The sequence below is a fragment of the Octopus sinensis genome, linkage group LG5, assembly GCF_006345805.1.
Source record: "Octopus sinensis linkage group LG5, ASM634580v1, whole genome shotgun sequence".
In the NCBI taxonomy this organism is placed as follows: domain Eukaryota; kingdom Metazoa; phylum Mollusca; class Cephalopoda; order Octopoda; family Octopodidae; genus Octopus; species Octopus sinensis.
The window spans coordinates 11,123,642-11,151,394 of NC_043001.1; the positions used below are offsets into that span (position 1 = coordinate 11,123,642).

At 41.0% G+C, this 27,753-nt stretch overlaps 1 protein-coding gene across 1 annotated transcript in view; it reads left to right on the top strand.

The window, feature by feature from the left end:
* Positions 1-12,939: 12,939 nt before the first annotated feature.
* Positions 12,940-27,753, top strand: part of LOC115211703 (protein Hoatz homolog) — a 104,271-nt gene continuing 89,457 nt past the window's right edge. Inside the window, exon 1 of the mRNA XM_029780354.2 lies at positions 12,940-13,243. Within this exon, the coding sequence (XP_029636214.1) occupies positions 12,976-13,243 (268 nt within the window). The 5' untranslated portion in view covers positions 12,940-12,975. The remainder of the gene's footprint in view (positions 13,244-27,753) is intronic.

A 27,753-nucleotide genomic window follows, 5' to 3' on the forward strand; every position in this document is an offset into this window, starting at 1 on the left:
GCGGACTGCTAACCCCAAGATTCCGAATTCGATTCCAAGCAGTGACCAGAACAACAACAATAATAATAATATAATAATAATAATAATAATAATAATAATATGATGATGATGATGATGATGATAATAATAATGATGATAATAATAACATCGAAAAATACCTTAGGAATGAGAACCTAGGTTTGAAATTTCCCCCAAGACACCTGATGCAGACTGGAGGGTATATCAGCCGAAACGTTGTGTTAACAACAAACAAGATGAGGACAAATATCTGTCAAATGTAAAGCATGTAAATAATGTACATAATCTCTTAAATACAGAACTGTACACACACAGATATATACATTTATACGACGGGCTTCTTTCAGTTTCCGTCTCCCAAATCCACTCACAAGGCTTTGGTCGGCTCGAGGCTGTAGTAGAAGGCACTTGCCCAAGGTGACTCGCAGCAGGACTGAACCCGGGATCATGAGGCAGGGAAACAAACATCTTACCACTCAGCCACGCCTGTATAATTAAACTTGTATCTAAATTTTTGGTGTTTGAGTAAAATCATGAAAAGAAGAATAAGTTTCAAAAGAAAAACTTCCTTTCTGTTTTCTTTTTTTTTTCTTTTTTCTCGTGAAATGAAATTAAACAAATTTCTCATTTGTAGATCTGCAATAAATATTTTTTCTAAATTTTATGAACATTGATATTGAAATTCCTCTACTACCACCACCGCCATCTCAATCACCACCACCACCAACAACAACAACAATACCATCACCACTAGCATCACCACCAACACCGTCATCACGACCGCCACCACCACCACCACCACCACCACCACCAACAACAACAACAACAACAACAGCAACAACAACAACAACAACACCATCACCACTACCACCACCACCAGCATCACTACGACCTCTACCACCACCACCACCGTCATCACAACTGCCACCACCAACAACAACAACACCATCACCACTACCACCACCACCACCAGCTTCACTACGACCTCTACCACCACCACCACCGTCATCATAACTGCCACCACCACCAACAACAACAACACCATCACCACTACCACCACCACCATCACTACGACCTCTACCACCACCACCACCGTCATCACAACTGCCACCACCACCAACAACAACAACACCATCACCACCACCACCACCACCACTACTACTACTACTACCACCACCACCACCGTCATCATCACCACCGACACCACTACCACCATCACCACCACCACTACTACAACTTCGACCACCACCGTCATCATCACCACCGACACCACTACCACAACCACCACAACCACCACCACCACCACCCCCACCCGTCAATACAGTCTGCCTCGACATGAGGGAGACAGAGTTCTTTCTCAGACTCAAACCTCCTACCATTCCCTCCACAAACATTTCTCATTGGTCGTCTTTTATTTTTTTTTCCCTTTGCTAAACCACCACCAACTGTTATTAAACAGCATTGCTTCTCACATCCTACTCTCTCACTCCCTCTCTCTCTCTTTCTCTCTCTCTCCCCCTCTCTCTCTCCTTCTCTCTTGCCATAATCTGTCTTGACATGCAACACCGCCTCAATAGCGTTTCCCAATCTGGGAGGCTTTTGATGGTGGATTATGCACAACAACAGCACTTACTACTACTACTACTACTACTACTACTACTACCACCACCACCACCACCACCACCACTACTACTACTACTACTACTACTACTACTACTACTACTACCACCACCACCACCACCACCACCACTACTACTACTACTACTACTACTACTACTACTGCTGCTGCTGCTGCTGTTGTTGTTGTTGTTGTTGTTGCTGCTGCTGCTGTTGCTATGGCGACGGCGAAAGAAAGAACGGCGTCACCAGCAATAACATTTAGCAACAACAAGAAGAAGCTACAACACACGATGGAGCCTCTTGGCGGTTCTTCGATCTGCTAAAAATAGCTACCCAATATCCTGCAAACAATAACTGCTGTCTTAAGGAAAGAAAAGAGCTCATTAGAGAAATGAAGTTCTATGTCTGATGCATCAGATCAGACCTGGGGTTAAAAAACAACAAAGATGTCACCATAGGGGAAAATATCAAAGATAAGATCCCACAGCAAAGCAACGATCATATTGGCGTGTGGTTTCAAAATCAAGCTCACTGCTTGATACCTTAAGATGGTATAAATAGGATGAATATCCTTCATGAATCATAATTGATACATGGGGCCGGTCTTCCGGTTTCTGTGGTATATATATTCCCCACCCCATTGGTGTCCCATAATGGTAGTAAAGAAATAGGTATTTCGTCTGTTTTTACGTTCTGAGTTCAAATTCCGCCGAGGTCAACTTTGCCTTTCATCCTCTCGGGATCGATAAATTAAGTACCAGTTGCATACTGAGGTCGAGCTAAACGACTGGCCCCCTCCCCCAAAATTTCGGGCCGTGTGCCTAGAGTAAAAGAAAAAACGTAAACGTCGCCCTTTTGAAGCCTAGCCAGGCTCATGGGGCCGGTTTCCCGGTTTCTGTGGCGTATGTGTTCCCCCTAGCTGGACGGGACGCCAGTCCATCGCAGCGTTACTCAAGAAACAGGAGGAGAGAGTGAGAGAAAGTTGTGGTGAAAGAGTACAACAGGGGTCACCACCACAACCTGCCGGAGCTCGTGGAGCTTTTAGGTGTTCTCGCTCAATAAACACACACAACGCCCGGTCTGGGAATCGAAACCGCGAGTCCGCTGCTCTAACCATTGCGCTTCCATTTGTGCCTATAGTAGAAAAGAAAAAAACTGTAAACCTTCGTGCACAAGTTCAATGCTAACTGTAACGATTTAAGGTAAGTTGTTGAGTAGAAGGCAGCGAGTTGGCAGAATCGTTAGCACGCCGGACGAAATGCTTAGCGGTATTTCGTCTGCCGTTACGTTCTGAGTTCAAATTCCGTCGAGATCGACTTTGCCTTTCATCCTTTCGGGGTCGATTAAATAAGTACCAGTTCCGCACTGGTGTCGATACAATCGGCTTAATCCGTTCGTCTGTCCTTGTTTGTCCTCTCTGTGTTTAGCCCCTTGTGGGTAGTAAAGAAATAGGTAATTTGTTGAGTGGAAGAAAACGAATCGCTGGTTGTGTGCAATCGCCGGTTTCTAAACGTACAGTTTCCTCTCTGTTCAGCTCCTACCTTCTGCTACTACGGCCTTTGCTTATCTAAACTAAATTACTGGTTATCTCTTCCACCTAAGTTCACCTGACATAAACTCTCCTTTCTCCTTTCGACCTCACTCAATCTTTTCTCTCGGATCCACAATCATTCTCGTGGGAAACACAATACTCTGGAGTCCTCGCATCATTTCTATGTTCCTCCAAACATTAAACTACAAAAACTCAAGGTGAGCAACCAACCTCATAAATGTACCTATTTCTTTACTACCCACAAGGGGCTAAACACAGAGGGGACAAACAAGGACAGACAAACGGATTAAGTGGATTACATCGACTCCAGTGTGTAACTGGTACTTAATTTATCGACCCCGAAAGGATGAAAGGCAAAGTCGACCTCGGCGGAATTTGAACTCAGAACGAAACGGCAGGCGAAATACCACTAAGCATTTCGCCCAGCGTGCTAACGTTTCTGCCAGCTCGCCGCCTAAACCTCATAAATTGTACCATTCTTGGAGAAGGTCAGCATAGGACTTACTCGTATCTCCTCATATTTCACAAAGTTATTTGCTAAAAAAAAAATAAAAAAAGTTGGAAAATATTAATCGATCAATCGATCAAAATCCGTACCTTAAGAACGCCGTTGTGGTGCAGAAAAAGAAACAACATCGTTCCTCCATTTTTTTCTGTCATAAACCAACCAGAGATTTTGCAACAAACTTCCTCCGTATCACTTCCCTGATGTTGCGCAACAGTTCCTTTAGTGATCTTTCTACACCACTTTTATCTGGGTTTTTACCGGGGATGGCGTGTGTCATGCCGGAAGAATATATTTAATAGATATTGGAACATTAAATACCAAACGCTCTTCTAATATTTAGAAAGAACGCATCACGAAAAAGTTCGCAGTTATAGGTTTTACCTATCAGCTATTAAAAACTGTTACGTATAAGAAAGTAATTTATCTTTGGGACACTGATATTTCGGTGAAACTTCATAAGTAAATGTGTGACTTTATTAAATACTAATTCAGGAAAATAAATAACTAACTTTCATGTTGAAAGTATTTAATGTTAGTTTTGTATTCTGGCAGAAAGCCATAAATGTGTTAAATACTTGGATAAAGTTGATGAAATCGATACCAGAATATGATTGAAATTTTATTTTTATCAGTGCTTTGCAGATGTAAGGTAAATTCCTTAACAGAAAGATATGGAGTCACGACGTACATGAGACCAAAATTTATCCTATAAGCTTTTTGAGACGACTTTCTGGCATTTCCTGAGCGACTATGTGGTCACCAGATCTGCCAGAAATTGTAATCAAATCTCCTAAAAATCATATTCTCCCGTCTTGGAGAAGAACACATCAAAGAAAATATGATCTTTTATTCTCTGAAAATAGGAAATGCGTCTACGTGGTCAGTAAATATGCTAGAGGTTGTAATTAAAACTCCCTCAAATTACACTCTGCCGCCTTTGAAAATAATACATAACATAGGCGTAGGAGTGGCTGTGTGGTAAGTAGCTTGCTTACGAACCACATGGTTACGGGTTCAGTCCCACTGCGTGGCACCTTGGGCAAATGTCTTCTACTATAGCCTCGGGCCGACCAAAGCCTTGTGAGTGGATTTGGTAGACGGAAACTGAAAGAAGCCCGTCGTATATATGTATGTATACATGTGTGTATGTGTGTTTGTGTGTCTGTGTTTGTCCCCCAACATCGCTTCACAACCGATGCTGGTGTGTTTACGTCCCCGTAACTTAGCGGTTCGGCAAAAGAGACCGATAGAATAAGTACTAGGCTTCCAAAGAATAAGTGCTGGGGTCGATTTGCTCGACTAAAGGCGGTGCTCCAGCATGGCCACAGTCAAATGACTGAAACAAGTAAAAGAGTAAAAGAGTCCCGGAGATCTTTTTATTCTTTGAACATCAGTAAAATGGGAAATGCGTCTATATGGTCGGTAAATATGCTAGAAGTTGTAACTAAAACTCCCTCAAAATCATACACTGCCGCCTTTGAAAATAATACATAACATATGATTCTGGATTTTCTGAACATGGGGGGAAATCGTAATGGTTATGGTTGGGGTTCTTTTGATGAGGGGTGTCCTGAAGACAAGCAAATACAGCAACAAAGACAATATTTGCGGGATTCGGGTGTGGTTCGTTAAACGAATCCCTAAAAATGTATTACTAGTGTATGTAATAATGCTGTTGTCACTGGATAACAAACTCATTCTTTGCGTTGTCTGAAAAGAAAACTGTAACAGACAAGCGAATTACTGTAAAGCAAGGCTCTTCCTGCATGTTAGGCCAGCCTAAGGAATACATGTTTGTCTTGACTTTGCAATCGTAGTATTGGTTTCAGATTTTGGCACAAGGCGAGTAATTTTGAGGAAGGGGGTAAGTCGGTTACATCGATTCCTGTGCTCAACTAGTACTTATTTTATCGACCCCGAAGGGATGAAAGAAAAAGTCGATCTCAGCAGCATTTGAATTCAGAACCTAAATCTGAAGAAATACTGTTAAGCATTTTGTCTGGCGCGGTAACGATTCTGCCAGCGCGTCGCCTGGCACTTTGGATTCGTAATATCTTTTCTACTCTAGGCGCAAGGCCCGAAATTTCTGGGAAGGGGACCAGTCGATTAGATTGACCCGTGTACGCAACTGGTACTTAATTTATCAACCCCTAAAGGACAAAAGGCAAAGTCGACCTCGGCGGAATTTGAACCCAGAACGTAAATTTGCTTCTACACTCTCTCGGCCAACCTAGGTTCTTGATTCTCTCCGTTAACCCGTTTCTTTCTATTAAGTCCGATGATGATCAGGTACAAAGGAGTCAGTAGCACAGCGAGCAGCTAACCGCACTTTGATTGTTGCTACAATTACATCAACAACAATATCATTCAAACTCTCTCAATGTTTTGTCGCTCGCAGTAACGACAATATTTGCCTTTTGTTTTCGGTAAAAATAAAAAATTTCAATAATAAATCTCTGAACGAGGTATAAACAGTAGCTGCACGACAATGTGAAGTATATTTGCCACTTAAATGTGGCTAACCACTAAGGGTGGATACTACTGTAGCTCGTAGCCCCAGGAGAACATCTCCAGCTGGCTATTGACACACTTTTTGTGCCCTATCTCCTAGCCAGCTGGAAGAGATGTTCTCCTGGTGTTACAAGCTACAGTAGCATCCACCCTTAGTGGTTAGCCACATTTAAGTGGCAAATATACTTCACATTGTCGTGCAGCTACTGTTTGTATCTCGTTCAGAGATTTATTATTGCTTGTTTACACTTTTTCGAGATCAATGACTTTTCGTCGCTGTGTTTGCATTGTGACTCTTTCGCATCGAAGACCGGTGACTGTCATACTCTGATGACGGGTAAATACCCAGAAACTTGGGTCCGTGCGTATCATGTCAGGTCGACGATGGGAAGGATGGCTTCCCTTTGCAAATACTGATAGGGCACAGAAAGTCAATACCCAGCTGGAAAAGATGTTCTCCTGGGGCTACAAGCTACACTAGCATCCACCCTTAGTGGTTAGCCACATTTAAGTGACAAATATACTTCACATAAAAAATTTCGTTATCATAAACCTAATAGATATCAGTATTCTTATTTGTACAGACTAAAACATCCATTTTAAGTTTAGATTTACGTTTTTCTACTCAGTAGGACTGTAACTTAACGCTCTCTGCGTATTTTACTAACACTACAAAAGTGCCGATAGCAACTATTCTGATAACAGTAATGCCTATGTCAATATTAGGAAAATTAATTCTATTTTGATCGCAGACTTAATGACAATTTCATTCTGTGTTGCCATCGAATTTCCGTCACATTGTTACAAATACGACAAATCGTTTCCAGCTGTCGTTGTGAAATGTAACGAAATTGTTTTTGCCGATGGAACAACATGCATTCTGCAAAAATTTGACGAAAATTTGACAACTATCGCCGAGCATGTGTTATTCGCAGACTACTGACAGAATCCTGATTGGTAAATTGGTTTGTCCGGTCACGGAACTCTGGTGGTGATCATTTACTCTTTTACTCTTTTACTTGTTTCAGTCATGCGACTGTGGCCATGCTAGAGCACCGCCTTTTAGTAGCAACAACCAAAGTTTTTCTGTCCTTGTTTGTCCCATCTGTGTGTAGCCCCTCGTGGGCAGTAAAGAAATAAGAAAATCGATGGGTATTTGTCTTACCACTAAGATGGTGGACGGAGATTACCAACTATACATTAAATGCACACACACACACACACACTCACGCACACACACACACACACACACACACACACACACACACACACTCATACATACATACACACATACGCACAAGTTCTTCCCGTATTTCGCGTTAGTCTCTCACAGAAACAGTCTGCCTCAGATTAATTAGCATGACCTATTCAATTAACCCGTCCCCATAACTCAGAGATTCGGCAAAAGAGACCGACGGAATAAGCACCAGGCTTCAACAACATATAACACTGGAATGGATTCTTTCACGAAAGTTCTTCACGGCGGTGCCCCAGCCTGGCCGCAGTCTGACGAACAAAACAAATGCAAGTCAAAGACTATTATATAAACGTCAGTTCGCTATCGGTTAACATTTATTTTCATCGAAAGAGCGTAAAATATTACAGATCGCACGTTAGCTTGAGGTATATCGATTTATTGATCAGAAGCGTATATCCAATCAGTGTCTATTAATTTCTGATTGCCTCCGAACCTGTTGCACGAAAAATCTCAAATAATGCTTGTAAATGACGCAGGCCCTGTAGCTTGTCACATTCGGAAATTTCTGCCTTCAGATTATTTCCTATTATTAACCACTTCCAAAACGAAATACTGCAAACAATTGTTAAGAGGGAAGCTGAGTTTGTCTTAGCCGGCTGATATATAAAGAAGGAAGAGGTCTCGTTATACGTAAACAATTGTGAGTTGTTTAATTCCCGTGTTTATAAAGAAAGAAGAGTTCTCGTTATACGTAAACAGCAGTGAATTGTTGAATTCCTATGTTTATAAAGAAAGAGTGCTCGTTATACGTAAAGAGTTTTAAGTTGTTCAGTTCCCATGTTTATAAAGAAAGAAGAGGTCTCGGTATACGTAAAGAGTATTAAGTTGTTCAGTTCCCATGTTTATAAAGAAAGAAGAGGTCTCGGTATACGTAAAGAGTATTAAGTTGTTCAGTTCCCATGTTTATAAAGAAAGAAGAGGTCTCGGTATACGTAAAGAGTATTAAGTTGTTCAGTTCCCATGTTTATAAAGAAAGAAGAGGTCTCGTTATACGTAAAGAGTATTAAGTTGTTCAGTTCCCATGTTTATAAAGAAAGAAGAGGTCTCGTTATACGTAAACAGTAGTAAGTCGTTGAATCTCCATGTTTATAAAGAAAGAAGTCTCGTTATACGTAAACAGTGATAAGTTGTTCAGTTCCCATGTTTATAAAAAAAGAGGGCTCGTTATACGTAAACAGTAGTAAGTTGTTCAATTCCCATGTTTATAAAAAAAGAGGGCTCGTTATACGTAAACAGTGATAAGTTGTTCATTTCACATGTTTATAAAAAAAGAGGGCTCGTTATACGTAAACAGTAGTGAGTCGTTGAATCCCCATGTTTATAAAGAAAGAAGAGGTCTCGGTATACGTAAACAATTGTGAGGTGTTGAAATCCCATGTTTATAAAGAAAGAAGAGGTCTCGTTAGATTTACACTGTCATTTTGTGTGAGATATTTTCGTTTTGATACCAGGGTATCCGCTCCAGAGCTCTTTTCCTTCCAACAGGTCATATGACCTCGTGATTAAATGAACCTGCTGTTTGTATTGGTCGGTTTCCAGCCGTCCAATCGTATTGGTGCAACAGATCATTTCTTCTAACGCGGGAAATTAATCACCAGCTCCTGCGAGCCAACTCTTCTCCATAAAGACGGCACTTCCCGACTGCTCTAGGTCTTTGACACACGCCACTGACCACACGCAACTCGTCTCCGGCAACGATGTATCTGACACCAGCCAGTCTTCGCTTTAATCCCTACCAGACGTATGCCTACACCGTTGATGTATAAACATCACTTGATCAACAGACCAACGGCTGCCTGTACACACCACCAAAAAGTTTGTCAGCTATGTCTACAAGCCCAACAGTCTAGCCCAACCACGATGTCCATCACACATCTATTTTGTAACCTCTTATTTTATTTCATGTATGGCAATCATTGTATTGTATAACGTAGAATAAATCGCACATCGTATATTATTTTCCCACTTCCTTATAAATTATCTTCGTTATATACACACATAACCGCGTGTGTACTGTTGGCGATTTTTTCCCTCCGTCTTCCCTTCCTTGGATCTTTCTTTTTCCTATGCTTCTGACGAAGATCTCCGCTCGAAACGTTAAATCCCCCTTCCTTCTTACCTTTCCTGAGCGTCCAATAACACTATACTTGTTCCACGTCCTCGCATTGTTATGTTTTCTCTTTGTGTTTTCATGTTTGGATTAACTATATATATATAATATTGATAAAAATGGTAAAACAACAAAAGAATGAAAGAGATCTCGATGTTATGTAAATAGAGGAATTTATCTGTAAATGTAATATGTGACAATTATTCGGTAGCCATGATAAAACTCCGAGTTTCGGATGCCGAGGTGGAAATCCACGCCGCCATCTCTTCAGTTATCCGGCCATCGGAAAAATACTATATATACATATACGACGGGCTTCTTTCAGTTTATATAGGTGTAGGAGTGGCTGTGTGGTAAGTTGCTTGCTTACGAGCCACTTGGTTCTGGGTTGCGTGGCAATTTGCGTGGCAATTTGGGCAAATGTCTTCTACTAGAACCTCGGGCCGACCAAAGCCTTGTGAGTGGATTTGATAGACGGAAACTGAAAGAAGCCTGTCGTATATATGTATGTATGTATATATATATGTGTGTGTGTGTGTGTGTGTTTGTCACTCCCCAACATCGCTTGATAACCGATGCTGATGTGTTTACGTTCCCGTCACTTAGCGTTCGGCAAGAGACTCCGATAGAATAATTACTAGGCTTACGAAGAATAAATCCTGGGGTCGATTTGCTCGACTAAAGGCGGTGCTCTAGCATGGCCGCAGTCAAATGCCTGAAGCAAATAAAAGAGTAAAAGAAAACGTAAACAAAAGTGAGTTGTTCCCTTCTCATGCTTATAAGAATATATGTGTGTGCATATATGGATACATATTGGTTTCTAATTTTTAACACAAGGCCAGCAATTACAGGAGGAGATAAGTCGATCACAACTGGTTCTTATTTTATCGAGCCCGAAAGAATAAAAACAAAGTCGATCTCCATGGCATTTGAACTCACAACGCTAAATCGGAAGAAATGTTGCAGTGCGTGGCTGTGTGGTAAGAAGCCAGCTTCCCAACTACAAGGTCCCGGGTTCACTCACACTGCGTAGCACCTTGGGCAAGTGTCTTCTTCTAAAGCCTCGGACCGCCAAAGCTTTGTGAGTGGATTTGGTAGAGGAACACTGAAAGAAGCTTGTCGTATATATATATATATATATATATATATTGTTTGTTGTAACCCCCTTCGGTCATGGATGACCATGTGATTGCACCTAGAAAGTTACCCTCCGAGGCACAACTCCGGACAAGGTTTGTTATGGAAGACCAGCAGTCGCCCATGCATACCAGCCTCCTCTCTCCTCACCACCGATGTTATCCAAGGGAAAGGCAAAGAAGCCGATACAGCTTGGCACCAGTGACGTCACAGCTCATTTATTAACTTGCAAGTGGCTGAGCACTCCTCAGACACGTGTACCCTTAACGTAGTTCTCGGGGAGATTCAGTGTGACACAGAGTGTGACAAGGCTGGCCCTTTGAAATACGGGTACAACTGAAACAGGAAGAAAGAATGAGGGAAAGTTGTGGTGAAAGAGTACAACAGGGTTCACCACCACTCCCTACCTGAGCCTCGTGGAGCTTTAGGTGTCTTCACTAATAAACACTCACAATGCCCCGTCTGGGAATCGAAACCGCGAGTCCGCTGCCCTAACCACTGGGCCATATATATATATTTATATATATAGATACATACATACACATATATATATATATATATATATATATATATATATATATATATATTATATGTATGTATGTATGTATGTATGTATGTATGTATGTATGTGTATATATATTTGTGTCTGTGTTTGAACCCCCCCACCATCGCTTGAAAAGCAAATGCTGGTGTGTTTACGTCCCCGTAACTTAGTGGTTCGGCAAAAGAAACCGATAGAATAAGTACTAGGCTTACAAAGAATAGGTCCTGCGGTCGATTCGTTCGACTAAAAGCGGTGCTCTAGCATGGCCGCTGTCAAATGACTGAAACTAGTAAAGGAAAAAAAAAGCATTTCTTCCCGACGCAGTAAATATTCTGCTAGCTCGTCGCCTTAGCACAAGTATAGACACACACACGTTTCATATTTTGGCACAAGGCCAGCAATTTTAGAAAAGTTTGGCTAGTGGATTACATCGATCCCATTGCTCAACTGTTACTTATTTTATCGACCTCGAAAGGACGAAAGGCAAAGTCGAACTCGGTGGAATTTGAACTCGGGACATAGAAATGAACGAAATGTGGGTAACCATTTAACCCAGTGCGGTAACGATTCCGCCAGCTCACCGCCTTCATATATCGACTCATATTCGTTTCTGCTCTAGGTACAAGGCCCGAAATTTTGGGGGAAAGTGCCAGTCGATTAGATCGACCCCAGTACGCAACTGGTACTTAATTTATCGACCCCGAAAGGATAAAATGCAAACTCGACCTCGGCAGAATTTGAACTCAGAACGTAATAAGCATTGTGCGGAGAGCGGTAACGATTCCGCCAGCTCACCGCCTCCATATATCGATTCGTATTGACAAGCGTGATGTAGAGTGTGAGTGTGAGGGTCAAGATTTACGATATGTGCAGGGGCGGACCCGAAGTGGGGGGAGGGGGGAGAAAAGAAGCGCACCGTTCTAAGTAATGTTATCACACCCTTTTCTCCTGGAATTGTATTCCCTTCTAACCTTGGGCCCTACCTTCGAAAAATTCCTGGGAACGCGCTTGATGTGTGAGTGTGACAGTGTGTGTGTGTGTGTGTGTATGTGCGCATGTGTCTATGATTGTGTATGTGTGTGTATATGTATGTATGTAAGTGTGTGTGTGCGTATGTGTGTGTATGTGCGCAAGTGTGTATGTATGATTGTGTATCTGTGTATATGTATGTGTGCGTGTAAGTGTGTGTGTGCGCGTATGTGTGTATGTGCGCAAGTGTGCATGTGTGTGTATATGTATGTGTGTATAAGTGTGTGCGCGTATGTGTGTGTATCTGTGTATGTGTGCAAGTGTGTATGTATGATTGTGTGTGTGTGTGTGTGTGTGTGTGTGTGTGTGCGTGTGTGTGTCTGTGTGTGTGTGTTGATTCTCATCTTGTCAAATGATAGCCGTTTCACATTCAACCTGATTTAAAACGTGTTTTTTTCTCGATTTACGTATGAATGTATCAGAAAGTGAGAGGAAAGGAGAGAGAGAGAGAAGAGAGAGAGAGAGAGAGAGAGAGAGAGAGAGAGAGAGAGAGAGAGAGAGAGAGGTTATAGCTAATTACGTGATTTAATAAACACAAGCATAACATCATTAACTATATAAATTTCATTTACACAAATGTGAACTGATTTCGAGTGAGAAAGCTACGAAACTTCGGCTTAAAACGCAAAAATGAAACCTAACTGCCGTCAGTGCGTCCGTGTTACCATGGATACGAAATCGGTGAATAATGTCGGTTGGAACAACGACTGTAAAATTCCTTGACACTCGTTTTTTAACCAGCAACAAAAACACTGTTTTCTGTGATTCTGACGAGCACGATGCGATCCTAGCTAGACATTTCTGGCTATCCGTTAAGCTACAGCCTTACATTGAGTCTTGCCTTGTGTCCAATGATATCAAACAGCGACTAATCACAACCGAGTCGAAAGAATATAAGCTGAAACGGCGACACACTGATTCCGATCTGTTGGAGAAAGAGCAACAACAGAAGGCTGGTAGGTCCATACATGTATATATAAACACACTGGTTCTTCTGTAATTGTTGTTGCTTTGTTTAAGGTTTTGCAGCGATCGAGGTTCTTTTCGGTTTGACCGGCAGTTTTTTCAAAATAATTTCCACGTAGGCGCAGGAGTGGCTGTGTGGTAAGTAGCTTGCTTACCAACCACATGGTTCCGGGCTCAGTCCCACTGCGTGGCATCTTGGGCAGGTGTCTTCTGCTATAGCCTCGGGCCGACCAGTGCCTTGTGAGCGGATTTGGTAGACGGAAACTGAAAGAAGCCTGTCGTATATGCGTATATATATATGTGTGTGTGTGTGTGTGTGTGTGTGTGTTTGTGCGTCTGTGTTTGTCCCCCTAGCATTGTTTGACAACCGATGCTGGTGTGTTTACGTCCCTGTAACATTAGCGGTTCGGCAAAAGACACCGATAGAATAAGTACTGGGCTTACAAAGAATAAGTCCCGGGGTCGATTTGCTCGACTAAAGGCGGTGCTCCAGCATGGCCGCAGTCAAATGACTGAAACAAGTAAAAGAGTAAAAGAGAGTAACTAAACACTTTTAAACTTCGTATACTGGTAGAATGTTTATAAAACATCTTTTTCTCTTGGCTTTATTGAGAAAATTCTATAGTTTGTAAGATATTTGTTGTTGTTTTTTCTTCTTCAATTTCTGCAATTTCAACCAATCAATGACGTCTATTGAGGTGAAAACATTCTGTGCCGAAAGGCGGCGAGCTGGCAGAAACGTTAGCACGCCGGACGAGAAATGCGTAGCCGCATTTCGTCTGTCGTTACGTTGTGGAGTTCAAATTCCGCCGAGGTCGACTTTGCCTCTCATCCTTTCGGGGTCGATAAATAAAGTACCAGTTTCGCACTGGGGTCGATGTAATCGACTTAATCCCTTTGTCTGTCCTTGTTTGTCCCCTCTATGTTTAGCCCCTTGTGGGCAATAAAGAAATATATGTCTCTCGTTTAAGAAACAGATTGGGTTTATTTACATTTCTGAAGAAAAAAAGATACCCTTCCCCCCACCCTAACCCTAACCCTAAAACAGATTGAAATGCAATAGATCGATACTAGGGTCATAATTATAGGTGGCAATTTCATATGACACCGCTAGAAAAAACTGCCGTTCAAACCGAAAAGATCCGCTATCGATCTGACACGGCCTTCCAGCTTTGACCATCCCATCTAGAAAGAAGCGGTCAAACTAAAGCGTTTGACCCGGTCATAAAAACAAACAAAAAAAGAGTGTAATTGGTGTAAAACAACTTCCTCTAAACGAATATGATTAAAAAAAAGAAAAAGAAGCGCGCTCGCGAAAGGGGGGGGTCCTCGGAAAATTCACATCGTGAATTTCCGAAAGCGTCTGACCCGGGCACAAAAACAAAAACAAATAATGTAAATAGTGGCTAAACCATAACATGGACAGATCAATGAGGTCCATAAGTGGGGGACAACACTCTGATCGATCTAGTGGGAGAACACTTTAATCGATCTAGCGGGGTGGAACAACACTAATCGATCTATTGGGAAGAAGGACTGTGTACTGTAATTAGTGTGTGGGCAGTTGTTTTACACCTATTACACTATTTTTTTTTTGTTGTTTTTGTGCCCGGTTCAGACGCTTTCGGAAATTCACGATGTGAATTTTCCGAGGCTTCTCCCCCACCCTCCTTTCACGAGCGCGCATTTTTTTTTGTCATATTTGTTTAGAGGAAGTTGTTTTACACCTATTACACTATTTTTTTTTTTGTTGTTTTTGTGCCCGGTTCAGACGCTTTCGGAAATTCACGATGTGAATTTTCCGAGGCCTCTCCCCCACCCTCCTTTCACGAGCGCGCATTTTTTTTTGTCATATTTGTTTAGAGGAAGTTGTTTTACACCTATTACACTATTTTTTTTTTGTTGTTTTTGTGCCCGGTTCAGACGCTTTCGGAAATTCACGATGTGAATTTTCCGAGGCCTCTCCCCCACCCTCCTTTCACGAGCGCGCATTTTTTTTTGTCATATTTGTTTAGAGGAAGTTGTTTTACACCTATTACACTATTTTTTTTTTGTTGTTTTTGTGCCCGGTTCAGACGCTTTCGGAAATTCACGATGTGAATTTTCCGAGGCCTCTCCCCCACCCTGCTTTCACGAGCGCGCATTTTTTTTTGTCATATTTGTTTAGAGGAAGTTGTTTTACACCTATTACACTATTTTTTTTTTGTTGTTTTTGTGCCCGGTTCAGACGCTTTCGGAAATTCACGATGTGAATTTTCCGAGGCCTCTCCCCCACCCTGCTTTCACGAGCGCGCATTTTTTTTTGTCATATTTGTTTAGAGGAAGTTGTTTTACACCTATTACACTATTTTTTCGTTTGTTTTTGTTTTTATGACCGGGTCAAACGCTTTATTTTGAAAAAGCCGTATGCTTATTGATTTATTTAGGATTGTTTTGCTGCTATTTCCAGCGGGTTGAGCAACCACGTAAAGAATGTGATGACGGGTTTAGTGGCTCATAAACGGGGCGAAGGTCAAGAATACGCACGCTTGGTGTTTAGGGTTGGGGTTTAGGGTTACTGGGGGGGGGGGAAGGCGTAGGTTTTTGGGCGTAACTTCGGTATAGGTACCGGATACATTTCAAGAAAGTGTTTTTTTTTTATATATATGGAGGGTTAGGGGTGGGAGAAAAAGGTTTCTGTTATCTTCAGAAATGTAAACAAAGCCACTTACGGTACCTATACCGAAGGATCGCCGGTTTTTGTTATGCCGAAAACGGGTAGTGAGCGTATTCTTTACCTCCGCTCATTAACGGTTCTTTTCATCGTTTAATTCAAGGAGGCCTTGATCAAAGACGCCTATGGATCCAGACTTCATTACATTTTCGATACACACATATCAGGAATTAAAATGACTCAAGTAATAAACGATTATCTTCTTAACTTCATTAGCTCTAATGTCATAGGAAATGCCACAGGATTATCATTTGTTAGAACTCTTCCGGACGATATCCATATATATTAGCCGACGAGAATGCATCGTAGCTCTTAGCCCCGGCGTCTGAAATTCCGAGGGCCATTATGATTGTCCTAACTTCCTAACTTCCACTTACCTGTCGCTTTTTATTATTATTATTATTATTATTATTATTATTATTATTATTATTATTATTATTATTATTTTATATACATATATATATATATATATATATATATATATAAACACACACACACACACACACACACACACATATACATATAATATAATGTTTATGTGTTAATCGGCGGCGCGGCTATTTTTGGCTCTTGTCAACAACACCTTTGGCATCGGTGTGGTAAAACCACCCTCCTTATATTTATTCCTCGATTGTAAAACTTTCTATTGTCGTTTGGCTCCTGATCAAGTCTAATCGAATGAGTGCTCCTATCTTCACTGGTATTCTTGTCAGATCGGAATCGATTTTTTATCAGTATTTACCATGTCTTAAATAAAGCACTGTGTGATTCGAGTGAGATTTTGCTTCTATTTCTAGCAAATCGCGAGACCACGTAATGTTTCCTTCAGTCTTTCGATTGAAGATTTTGTTTTTATTATTACTATTTATATTTACTCGAATAAACCGAAAATAACTCACGAATATTATATAATAAAACTTTATTAAAAACACTAGCAGTATCGCCCGGCGTTGCTCGGGTTTGTAAGGGAAATAACTATATAAGCATTTTTAGAGAGTTATAGCCAAAAAATAGCCAAAAAATGCACTAAAAATGGGGAAAAAAATGATGGTAAATTTTTTTTTAAATCGTTGACTCATCGTAGACATTTTTAGAGAGTTACTTCCCTTATATAATAGCGAAAAAATGCATTAAAATGGAAAAAAATGATGGTAAATTTGTTTTTAAATCGTAGACTCATCGTAGACGCGTGCTAATACCTAGAAGGGCTCGATATGAATCAGGACTATAAGATACCCGGTTTTGGTTAAACTGCACTGCAAAATGTGGGAGTAGTTAGGAATCTAAATCGTAGGAGACAGACAGCACACAACCTTACTTTTATATATAAAGATTAACAAAACATTAAGATATTAAGCCCTTTCTCTCTCGATATGGGTCACTCTAATTGCTAGAAGTAGCAAGCGGATCACGTACATATTATACCGTTTTTAGAAAACGAGGAAGGACTCATTGAATTATGTAGTCTTAGATACACTATCCTTCTATCTTTTATCTTTCACTTGTTTCAGTCATTGGACCACGGCCATGCTGGTGCACTAGCTTGAAGGTTTTCGTTGAACTGATCGTCCCCTATACTTATTGTTGCAGTTTGGTACTTATATCCGTTCCTTTTGGCAGAAATGCTAATTGACAGGAACGATAACAAACCAGCACCGGTTGTGAAGCGGTCTCTCCCTCTCACACATACATACATACACTAGCGTAGCAAGTGTGTGCCACCCGGACCCCACAAAAACACGTATTGCCTACAACAGACCCAAAAGTGTTGCCCCTACCGCCGCCGCCCCCTGGCTACGCTAGTCCCCACATATATATGACAGGCTTCATCACAGTTTCCATTTACCAAATTCACCCCTAAAGGAATTTGTTAACCTGGAGCTATAGTAGAAACCACTTGCCCAGGGTGATACACACAGTAGGACTGAACCTGAAACCACGGGGCTGCAAAATGAGCTTCTTAGCCCTCTACCCAACCACACCAAAAATATGGCATTGGGAGGGATAGTCACATTTGGCATCTGGCTAATTAACTATTCTTAATTTACACTGTAGTGGTGATTTAAAATCAAATCGCTAGGTTACCAGTCAGGACTGGATTAGACCCACCGAGGTCCTAAGCACTTAAAAGATTTTGGTGACCCCATAAAAGCTTATGTAATTTAAAATATAAACAGTAACAAACCCTAAAATCAGGGGGTGTTTCGTAGATAAAATTAGTAGTAGCTTCAGAAAATTTTTAGCTGTTGTTTTAATATTGTGCAAAAGGAAATATATATATCTATATATATCTATATATATATATCTATATACTTGTTTCAGTCATTTGACTGCGGCCATGCTGGAGCACTGCCTTTAGTCGAGCAAATCGACCCCAGGACTTATTCCTTGTAAGCCCAGTACTTATTCTATCGGTCTCTTTTGCCGAACCGCTAAGTGATGGGGACATAAAGACACCAGCATTGGTTGTCAAGCAATGCTAGGGGGACAAACACAGACACACAAACACACACACACACATACATATATGTATATATACATATATACGACAGGCTTCTTTCAGTTTCCATCTACCAAATCCACTCACAAGGCTTTGGTAGAAGACACTTGCCCAAGGCGCCACGCAGCGGGACTGAACCCCAAACCATGTGGTTGGTTAGCAAGCTACTTACCACATAGCCACTCCTGCGCCTATGAGGCGGTGAGTTGGCAGAACCATTAACCCGCTGGGCGAAATGCTTATCGGTATTTTGTATGTTATATATATATAACGGATGCTAAACGATGATGATGATGATGATATATATGTATATATATATATATATATATATAGATAGATAGATAGATAGATAGATAGATAGATAGATAGATAGATAGATAGATAGATAGATAGATAGATAGGTAGGTAGGTAGGTAGATAGGTAGATAGATAGATAGATAGATAGATAGATAGGTAGGTAGGTAGATAGGTAGATAGATAGATAGATAGATAGATAGATAGATAGATAGGTAGGTAGGTAGATAGGTAGGTAGGTAGGTAGGTAGGTATGTAGGTAGGTATGTAGGTAGATAGACAGACAGATATGTAGATATGTAGATAGACAGATAGTGGGAAGGAGGGAGAGAGGAGAAAAGAGAGAGGCAGACAGATAGAGAAATATATATCTCTGTATGTGTGTGTGTGTGTGTGTGTGTTTGAATGCGGGAGTGTGTGTATATTTGTTTACTGATGTCAGGTAAGGTGTCAATGGCAATCAATCCGATAAGTACCAGACTGGAAAAGGATTGAGTTCAATAACATAATCAATTAAAACCTATGAAAGAAAAGAAGAAATAATTAAAAAAAAATATATCTAATTGGTGTGATTAATTACTCAGAGTCAGTATCTGCATGAATATGTTAATATTAACATATTTAATGAAGCAAAAATAATAATGAAGCTAAAAATAATTTTTAATGAAAATGATGCTGGTGTGGCCGTGTGGTAAGAAGCTTGCCTCCCAACCACATGGTTCTGGGTTCAGTCCCACTGTGTGACACCTTAAGCAAGTATTTTTTCTACTGTAGCCTCAGGTTGGCCAAAGCCTTGTGAACGAATTTGGTAAATGGAAACTGAAAGAAGCCTATTGCATATATGCATGTATGTGTGTGTGTGCATGTGTTTGTGTCTGTGTTTGTCCCCTAGCTTTAGGTTGACCAAAGCCTCGTGAACGAATTTAAAGGGAAACTGAAAGAAGCCCATTGCATATATGCATGTATGTGTGTGTGTGCATGTGTTTGTGTCTGTGTTTGTCCCCTAGCTTTAGGTTGACCAAAGCCTCGTGAACGAATTTAAAGGGAAACTGAAAGAAGCCCATTGCATATATACATGTATACATGTACATGTGTGTGTGTGTCTGTGTCTGTGTACATGTGTGTGTGTGAGTGTTTGTCTGTGTCCCCCAGCTTCTGGCTGACCAAAGCCTTGTCAATAGATTTGGTAAATAGAAACTGTAAGAAGCCTATCGCATATATACATTTATGTGTGTGTGTTTGTGTCTGTGTTTGTCCCCAGCTTCAGAATTGGCCCCACTTTTTTTTTATAAGCCTGGTACTTATTTTTGTAGCCTCGTTTGCTAAATTGCTAAATTATAGGGACATAAACACACCAACATCGGGTGTCAGGCAATGGTGTGGGGGACAAACACACACACAAACACATATATATATACATACACATACACACACATTATATATATATATATATATATATATATATATATATGTATGTATACACACACACACACATATATATATGAAAGAATGTTTGAAAATGCAATTTTAAAAGGTGTTTATTTAACTTGATTGGTTTCACTTTTTTAGAAAAAGATTGTCAAAAGTAAAATGTAAAAGCTTTGTAAAAACTTTGTCGTGTTAAGTACTGGTTGTCACAGAATATTACAATACATATATACATTCTTTGATTATAAGAAAAATGTTAAAACAATTTACAAGGAAAAATCTTGACAAAATATTAAAAATTTGGCATTAGGGAGGGCATCTGCCTATAACTGCCATGCTAAAGCAGACATTGGAACACAATGTAGTGTCCAGACCCATCAAACCCACCTAGCTATGCCTGCTTGGAACATGGATATCAAATGATGATGATGATGATGATGCTGATAATGATCAGTCAGACAAAACAAAAACCTCAATGAAGTAAAAAAAAAATTAGTAAACAAAAGGAAAACAACAGAAAGGACAAATTTTAATGATTGCTACATAATTTTAACACTTCAAAAGAACAGAAAGAGTCTTGGTATTTTGGACACTAATCCTCCATCAGGAGAAACAGAGAAATGAAAAAATAAAGAAGTGGGATAAGAATGGGATAAATATATAAATACCATTCCATATGATGGCACTGTCTTTGTGCCTGAAGATAATGACAAAGCACGACATTAGAAAATTTGGGGAGGGAATAAAGATTTTTGCCAACATAACATGGCAGTCCTGGTTTAGGACGAATGTTACTGTAATTTAGCCCCTGCGCTGATGAAGGGATATTGTTTTGAGCTGAGTTGGGGTGCTAGATTCCCTTGTTCGAAAATATAAGGACACAGATTGTGTCGTATAGCCAGTTGGAGCCAATGTTTCGTGGGGCTAAATTACAGCAACATTCGTCCTAAACCAGAACTGCCATGTTATGTTGGCAAGCAATCTTTACTCCAAAGCATGACATGTCCTCAACTAGCTATGTATACTGAACCTTGGTGCTGTAGGGGATTTTTATTCCTGCATGTTTTTGGCCATTCTAAATTGAGTGTCAGTCTGCACAATCCAGTCCCACTCTTTAGACTCGAAGGTCTGACCAAAGAGGTTCAGTGGCCTAAGTGGACTGCAGTGACCAACAAAGTGTAGGTTTTACACTGATGTAGCCTTCTTATTTCTTTATTGCCCACAAGGGGCTAAACAAAGAGGGGAAAAACAAGGACAGACAAACGGATTAAGTCGATTACATCGACCCCAGTGCGTAACTGGTACTTATTTAATCAACCCCGGAAGGATGAAAGGCAAAGTCGACCTTAGCGGAATTTGAACTCAGAACGTAACGGCAGACGAAATACCGCAAAGCATTTCAGTCGGCGTGCTAACGTTTCTGCCAGCTTGCCACCTTTTACAAAGGGATTAAGTCGATTAGCCTTCTGCTGAGTGACTTGCCTTGCAGCTCTGAAGAGATACACCTAACCTGGAGCTGCTGAGAGGATGTCAAAGCGGGGCACATGGCTCCCTGAAGGATTCTGCTCCTTGATTTGCTGCCAGTGCTGACTCCTTTAGCGCTTTCCTTTCCCATGACCCTCACAAAGCAGTGAGGATTTAGTTTCTTCAATAAGATGCTGATTAACACATCATGTCTGTGTGTGAGTGTGCACGCATGCAGGCATGTGCAATATATGTCATATATTTCATTAACCAATTATCGTCATCATCATCATTTAACGTCCGCTTTCCATGCTGGCATGGGTTGGACAGTTTAACTGAGGACTGGCAAGCCAGGAGGCTGCACCAGGCTCCAATCTGATCTGGCAGTGTTTCTACAGCTGGATGCCCTTCCTAACGCCAACCACTCCGAGAGTGTAGTGGGTGCATTTTACGTACCACTGGCACAGAAGACAGTCAAGCAATATTGGCATCAACCTCATGCTTGAATGGTGCTTTTTATGTGCCACCAGCACAGGAGCCAGTTAGGTGGCACTGGCAATGTGGTATTGCATGGTATTATTCCATCATGTCTTTCAAAGCAAATAATACGTGGTGGGGAGATGGCGTGGCTGCTCCTCTGCCTCCTTACATTCTCGGTTCAAATCCTGTTGAGCTCAGTTTTTGCCCTTCGTCCTTTCCACGTAGATTGAAATACAGAACCAGTCGAGTCTTGTCGTTGCTGTAATCATAGTTAATGAAATATACAACATATAGGCGTAGGAGTGGCTGTGTGGTAAGTAGCTTGCTAACCAACCACATGGTTCTGGGTTCAGTCCCACTGCGTGGCATCTTGGGCAAGTGTCTTCTGCTATAGCCCCGGGCCGACCAAAGCCTTGTGAGTGGATTTGGTAGACGGAAACTGAAAGAAGCATAGGAGTGGCTGTCTGGTAAGTAGCTTGCTTACCAACCACATGGTTTTGGGTTCAGTCTCACTGCGTGGCATCTTGGGCAAGTGTCTTCTGCTATAGCCCCGGGCTGACCAATGCCTTGTGAGTGGATTTGGTAGACGGAAACTGAAAGAAGCCTGCTGTATATATGTATATATATATATATATGTGTGTGTGTGTGTGTGTGTGTTTGTGTGTCTGTGTTTGTCCCCCTAGCATTGCTTGACAACCGATGCTGGTGTGTTTACGTCCCCGTCACTTAGCGGTTCGGCAAAAGAGACCGATAGAATAAGTACTGGGCTTACAAAGAATAAGTCCCGGGGTTGATTTGCTCGACTAAAGGCGGTGCTCAGGCATGGCCGCAGTCAAATTACTGAAACAAGTAAAGAGAAATAGAAAGAGAAATATTGCACACACACACACATATATAAAGCACTCTGTACCCTCTGTAAAATGGTTGGCATCGGAAAGAGCATCCAGCCATAGAGAACTATGCCAGAGTAGACACTGGAGCTTGACACAGACTTTTGGCTCTTCAGGTCCAGTGAAAATGTCCAACCCAACCCAGCATGGAAGACAGACATAAAACTAAGATGATAAGGATGATGACGATGATGATGATGATGTGTGTGGGTATGTGTGTGTGTTTGTGTGTTATGCGATTGTTCTCAGATCTGACTTTAGACACTTCAATGAGATTCTTCTTATAAGTGTCTCTGCCATGAATACTCCCTCTCTCTCTCTCTCTCTCTCTCTCTCTCTCACTCTCTCTCTCACGTTCACTTACATTGTAAAGATATAATTATCACAGAAATATATCAATGTAACATTAAAGAGACGTAATCAAGTAATAACAATAATAATAATAATAATAATAATAATAATAATAATAATAATAATTTTAATGATAATAATAATAATGATGATGATGATGATAATAATGATAATAATAAGAGAAACTCGACTGGTATTAGGGCAGGTGAGGTCAGATTTTCGACACCTCTATACCCACCTTCTGAGCCATGAGAACTGTGTTGGAAGATCGTGATTGAAGTTGAGGAACATACGAAAAAGATTATTTGAATTCAGATGGCCAGGCATGAACTGTGCAGTAGGTCAATAGTGTAAATAACACACACACACACACGCACACATACACAATAATATATATTAAATCATTAGGTTGCAGTTTACTTATTCTGTGAAGTCAGCATCAAATATGTAGTTAGGAATATTTTATCTGGTGAAGAAAACACATGAGGACAATGGTTAATATTATTTTAATTTTTTTTTTTTTTTGGTAACTAAGGGTAACAACTCTGGGGATGTTTCAGCCTTATTTGACCTCATCTGTGAAGCATACATTTCACTGAGCTTGCAGAAGTGGTGATGAGAGAGCCTGTAAAAGATACAACGTTGCACTCAATGCATACTTTATAAAATAAATTCAAGTGATTAATTTCTCAGAGGTGCAATCAATATAAAAAGCAAAAATTAAAATTTCCATCTATCTATCATATTAAATGTATGTACATTATAGTAAAGCATTTCCTCTAGGCATGGCTGTGTGGTAAGAAGTTTGCTTCCGAACCATATGGTTCACGGTTCAGTCCCAGTGTGGTCTTCGGCCAGCCAAAGTCTTGTGAATGGATTTAGTAGACAGAAATTAAAAGAAGCCCTTCATGTACATTAGCTGCTGTGTCGTAAGAAGCTTGCTTCCAAACCACATGGTACCAGGTTCAGTCCCACTGTGTGGAACCTTGGGCAAGTGTCTTCTACTATACCCTTGGGTTGACCAAAGCCTTGTGAGTGGATTTGGTTGACAGAAACTGAAAGAAACCTATCGTATATATATATATAATAACAATTTAACCAATGAAACATATGCATACATACATACATGTACATACCTACATCTATATGTATATATACATGCATATATATATATATATATGAATACAGGACACCACAAATAAACGTAGAACACTACGAGAAACGAAAACATAAAATCAAACAAGGAAACGGACTTTTTTTTAACAACGAAAAAACAGAGTACAAGACAAGCAATACAAGGAATATTCTCCTTCATCAGCTGCCCCTGGTTCGACTCAATGCGTGTTTCGAAGGTAGTAAGTTTTTATTATATATATATATATATATATACAACAAAGTGAAGTTGTAAGATACCACACGAGTGGAAATATATATGAAAGAATGTTTGAAAATGCAATTTTAAAAAGTGTTTATTCAACTTGACCGGTTTCACTTTTTTAGAAAAAGATTGTCAAAAGCTTTGTAAAAGCTTTGTTGTGTTAAGTAATGGTTGTCACAAAATATTAAAATACATATATACATTCTTTGATAATAATAAGAAAAATGTTAAAACAGTTTACAAGGGAAGATCTTGAGAGAAGACCCATGAAAGGGTTTTACTCTTACTCTTTTACTCTTTTACTTGTTTCAGTCATTTGACTGCGGCCATGCTGGAGCACCGCCTTTAGTCGAGCAAATCGACCCAGACTTATTCTTTGTAAGAATACAGTACTTATTATATCGGTCTCTTTTGCCGAACCGCTAAGTGACGGGGACACAAATACACTGGCATCGGTTGTCAAGTGATGTTGGTGGGGGACAAACACAGACACACAAACATACACACACACACATATATATATACATACATATATACGATGGGCTTCTTTCAGTTTCCGTCTACCAAATCCACTCAGAAGGCTTTGGTCGGCTCGAGGCTATAGTAGAAGACACTTGCCCAAGTTGCCACACAGTGGGACTGAACCCGGAACCATGTGGTTGGTAAGCAAGCTACTTACCACACAGCCACTCCTGCGCCTATATAAATTTACAGAAAACTTAAGATATATAGTCAGACCTTATTAGAGAGCTGTTATTTAATAATGTAAGCATCAAGATATAATTTAGATATTGCAAACATTGTCTGATATAGAACCTGACATGTTGAGTGAAGTGAATATGTTTGGTTCTTATGTAAAATGTCAACACTCTACTCTTGAGCTTCACCAAAACTCCGGTGGAACTGTGAATAGGTCCTGGTCTTCAGTATAATAAGCATATGTGAATGTGTGTATGTATGCATGTACACACATTCACACACACAGACACACACACATTCACAAACACACACACACACACATTCACAAACATACACATGCATATCTCTCTTTCACACGTTTCAGTCATTTGACTGTGGCCATGCTGGAGCACCGCCTTTAGTCGAACAAATCTTCTCCCCACCCAGGATTTATTCTTTGTAAGCCTGGTACTTATTCGATCGTTCTCTTTTGCTGAACTGCTAAGTTTTGGCGATATAAACTCACCAACATCAGTTATCAAGCGATGGTGGGGAGACAAACACAGACACAAAGACATACACACATAAATACATATAAACAAATGGCGATGATATATATATATATATATATCATCATCATCATCATCATCGTTTAACGTCCGTTCTCCATGCTAGCATGGGTTGGACGGTTCGACCGGGGTTCTGGGAAGCCAGAAGGCTGCACCAGGCTCCAGTCTAATCTGGCAATGTTTCTACAACTGGATGCCCTTCCTAACGCCAACCACTCCGTGAGTGTAGTGGGTGCTTTATATATATATATAATCGCCATTTAATGTCTCCTTTCCATGCTAGCATGAGTTGGACGATTTTGACTGAGGGCTGGCGAACCAGATGGCTGCACGAGACTTCAATCTTGATCTCTCAGAGTTTCTACAGCTGGATGCCCTTCCTAATGCCAACCACTCCGGGAGTGTAGTGGGTGCTTTTACGTGCACCAGCACGGGGCCAGTCAGGCGGTACTGGCAACGACCACGCTCGAATATTTTACACATGCCACCGGCTCAGGTGCCAGTAAGGCGATGCTGGTAACAGTCACGCTTGGATGGCGTCTTTTACGTGCCACCAGCATGGAGATACATATAAACACATATATATACACAACAGGCTGCTTTCAGTTTCTGTCTACCAAATCGACTGACATGGCTTTGGTTGGCCCAAGGCTATAGTAGAAGACACTAGCCCAAGGTGCCGTGCAGTGGAACTGAACCCAGATCCCTGTAGGTTGGGAAGCAATAGAAAAAAACCAAAGTTCCTTTTCAAGCCAGAGGCTCGTAAGGCTGGTTTCCCAGATACTGTTATGTACATATTACTTACTTGAGGGATCCGTACCCTGTTGTGGGATTAGCCATTTTTGCCAGTTGAGTGAACTTAAACAACATGAAATAAAGTGTTTTGCTCAAAAAAACAATGCACTGCTTGGTGCAGGAATTGAAACCACAATCATGCTATCACAAATGCAACACCCTAACCACTAAGCCATATATACATGTATATACATCATCATCATCATCATCATCGTTTAACGTCCGTTTTCCATGCTAGCACAAGTTGGACGGTTCAACCGGGGTCTGGGAAGCCAGGAGGCTGCACCAGGCTCTAGTCTGATCTGGCAGTGTTTCTACGGCTGGATGCCCTTCCTAACGCCAACCAATCTGAGAGTGTAGTGGGTGCTTTTTACGTGCCACTGGCACAGATGCCAGGGGTGGCTGGCAACGGCCACAGTCGGTTGATGGTTTTTACGTGCCACTGACATGGAAGCCAATCAAGGCGGAGCTGGCATCGGCCATGTACGGATGGTGCTTTTTAGGTGCCACCGGCACAGATGCCAGGGTAGGCTGGCAACAGCCACGCTCGGTTGGTGCTTTTATGTGTCACCGGCACGGAAGCCAGTCAAGGTGGCGCTGGCATCAGCTGCATACAGACGGTGCTTTTACATGGAGTGTGTGTCTGTATACACACACACACACACACACATCACCACCACCACCGCCACATACACAATAAGAGACACACAGCAAATTCTCCCTCAAATTACACAATATTATGTTTAAAAAAGGGGGACGCAGTGTTTGCCGATTTGTGAATGAAGAAAAGACCGAGTCGTCATGGCTACTGTACTTTTGATCATAAGTCTGCTTGACCAGTGCTGACCTGTGGCTAAAGATCACTTGCAACAAACATTCCAGCTGACATCTTAGACACAAGACACATCTTACATATAATCCATATGTGTTAGGATAATGTGTCTACAACTAGCCTGTCAC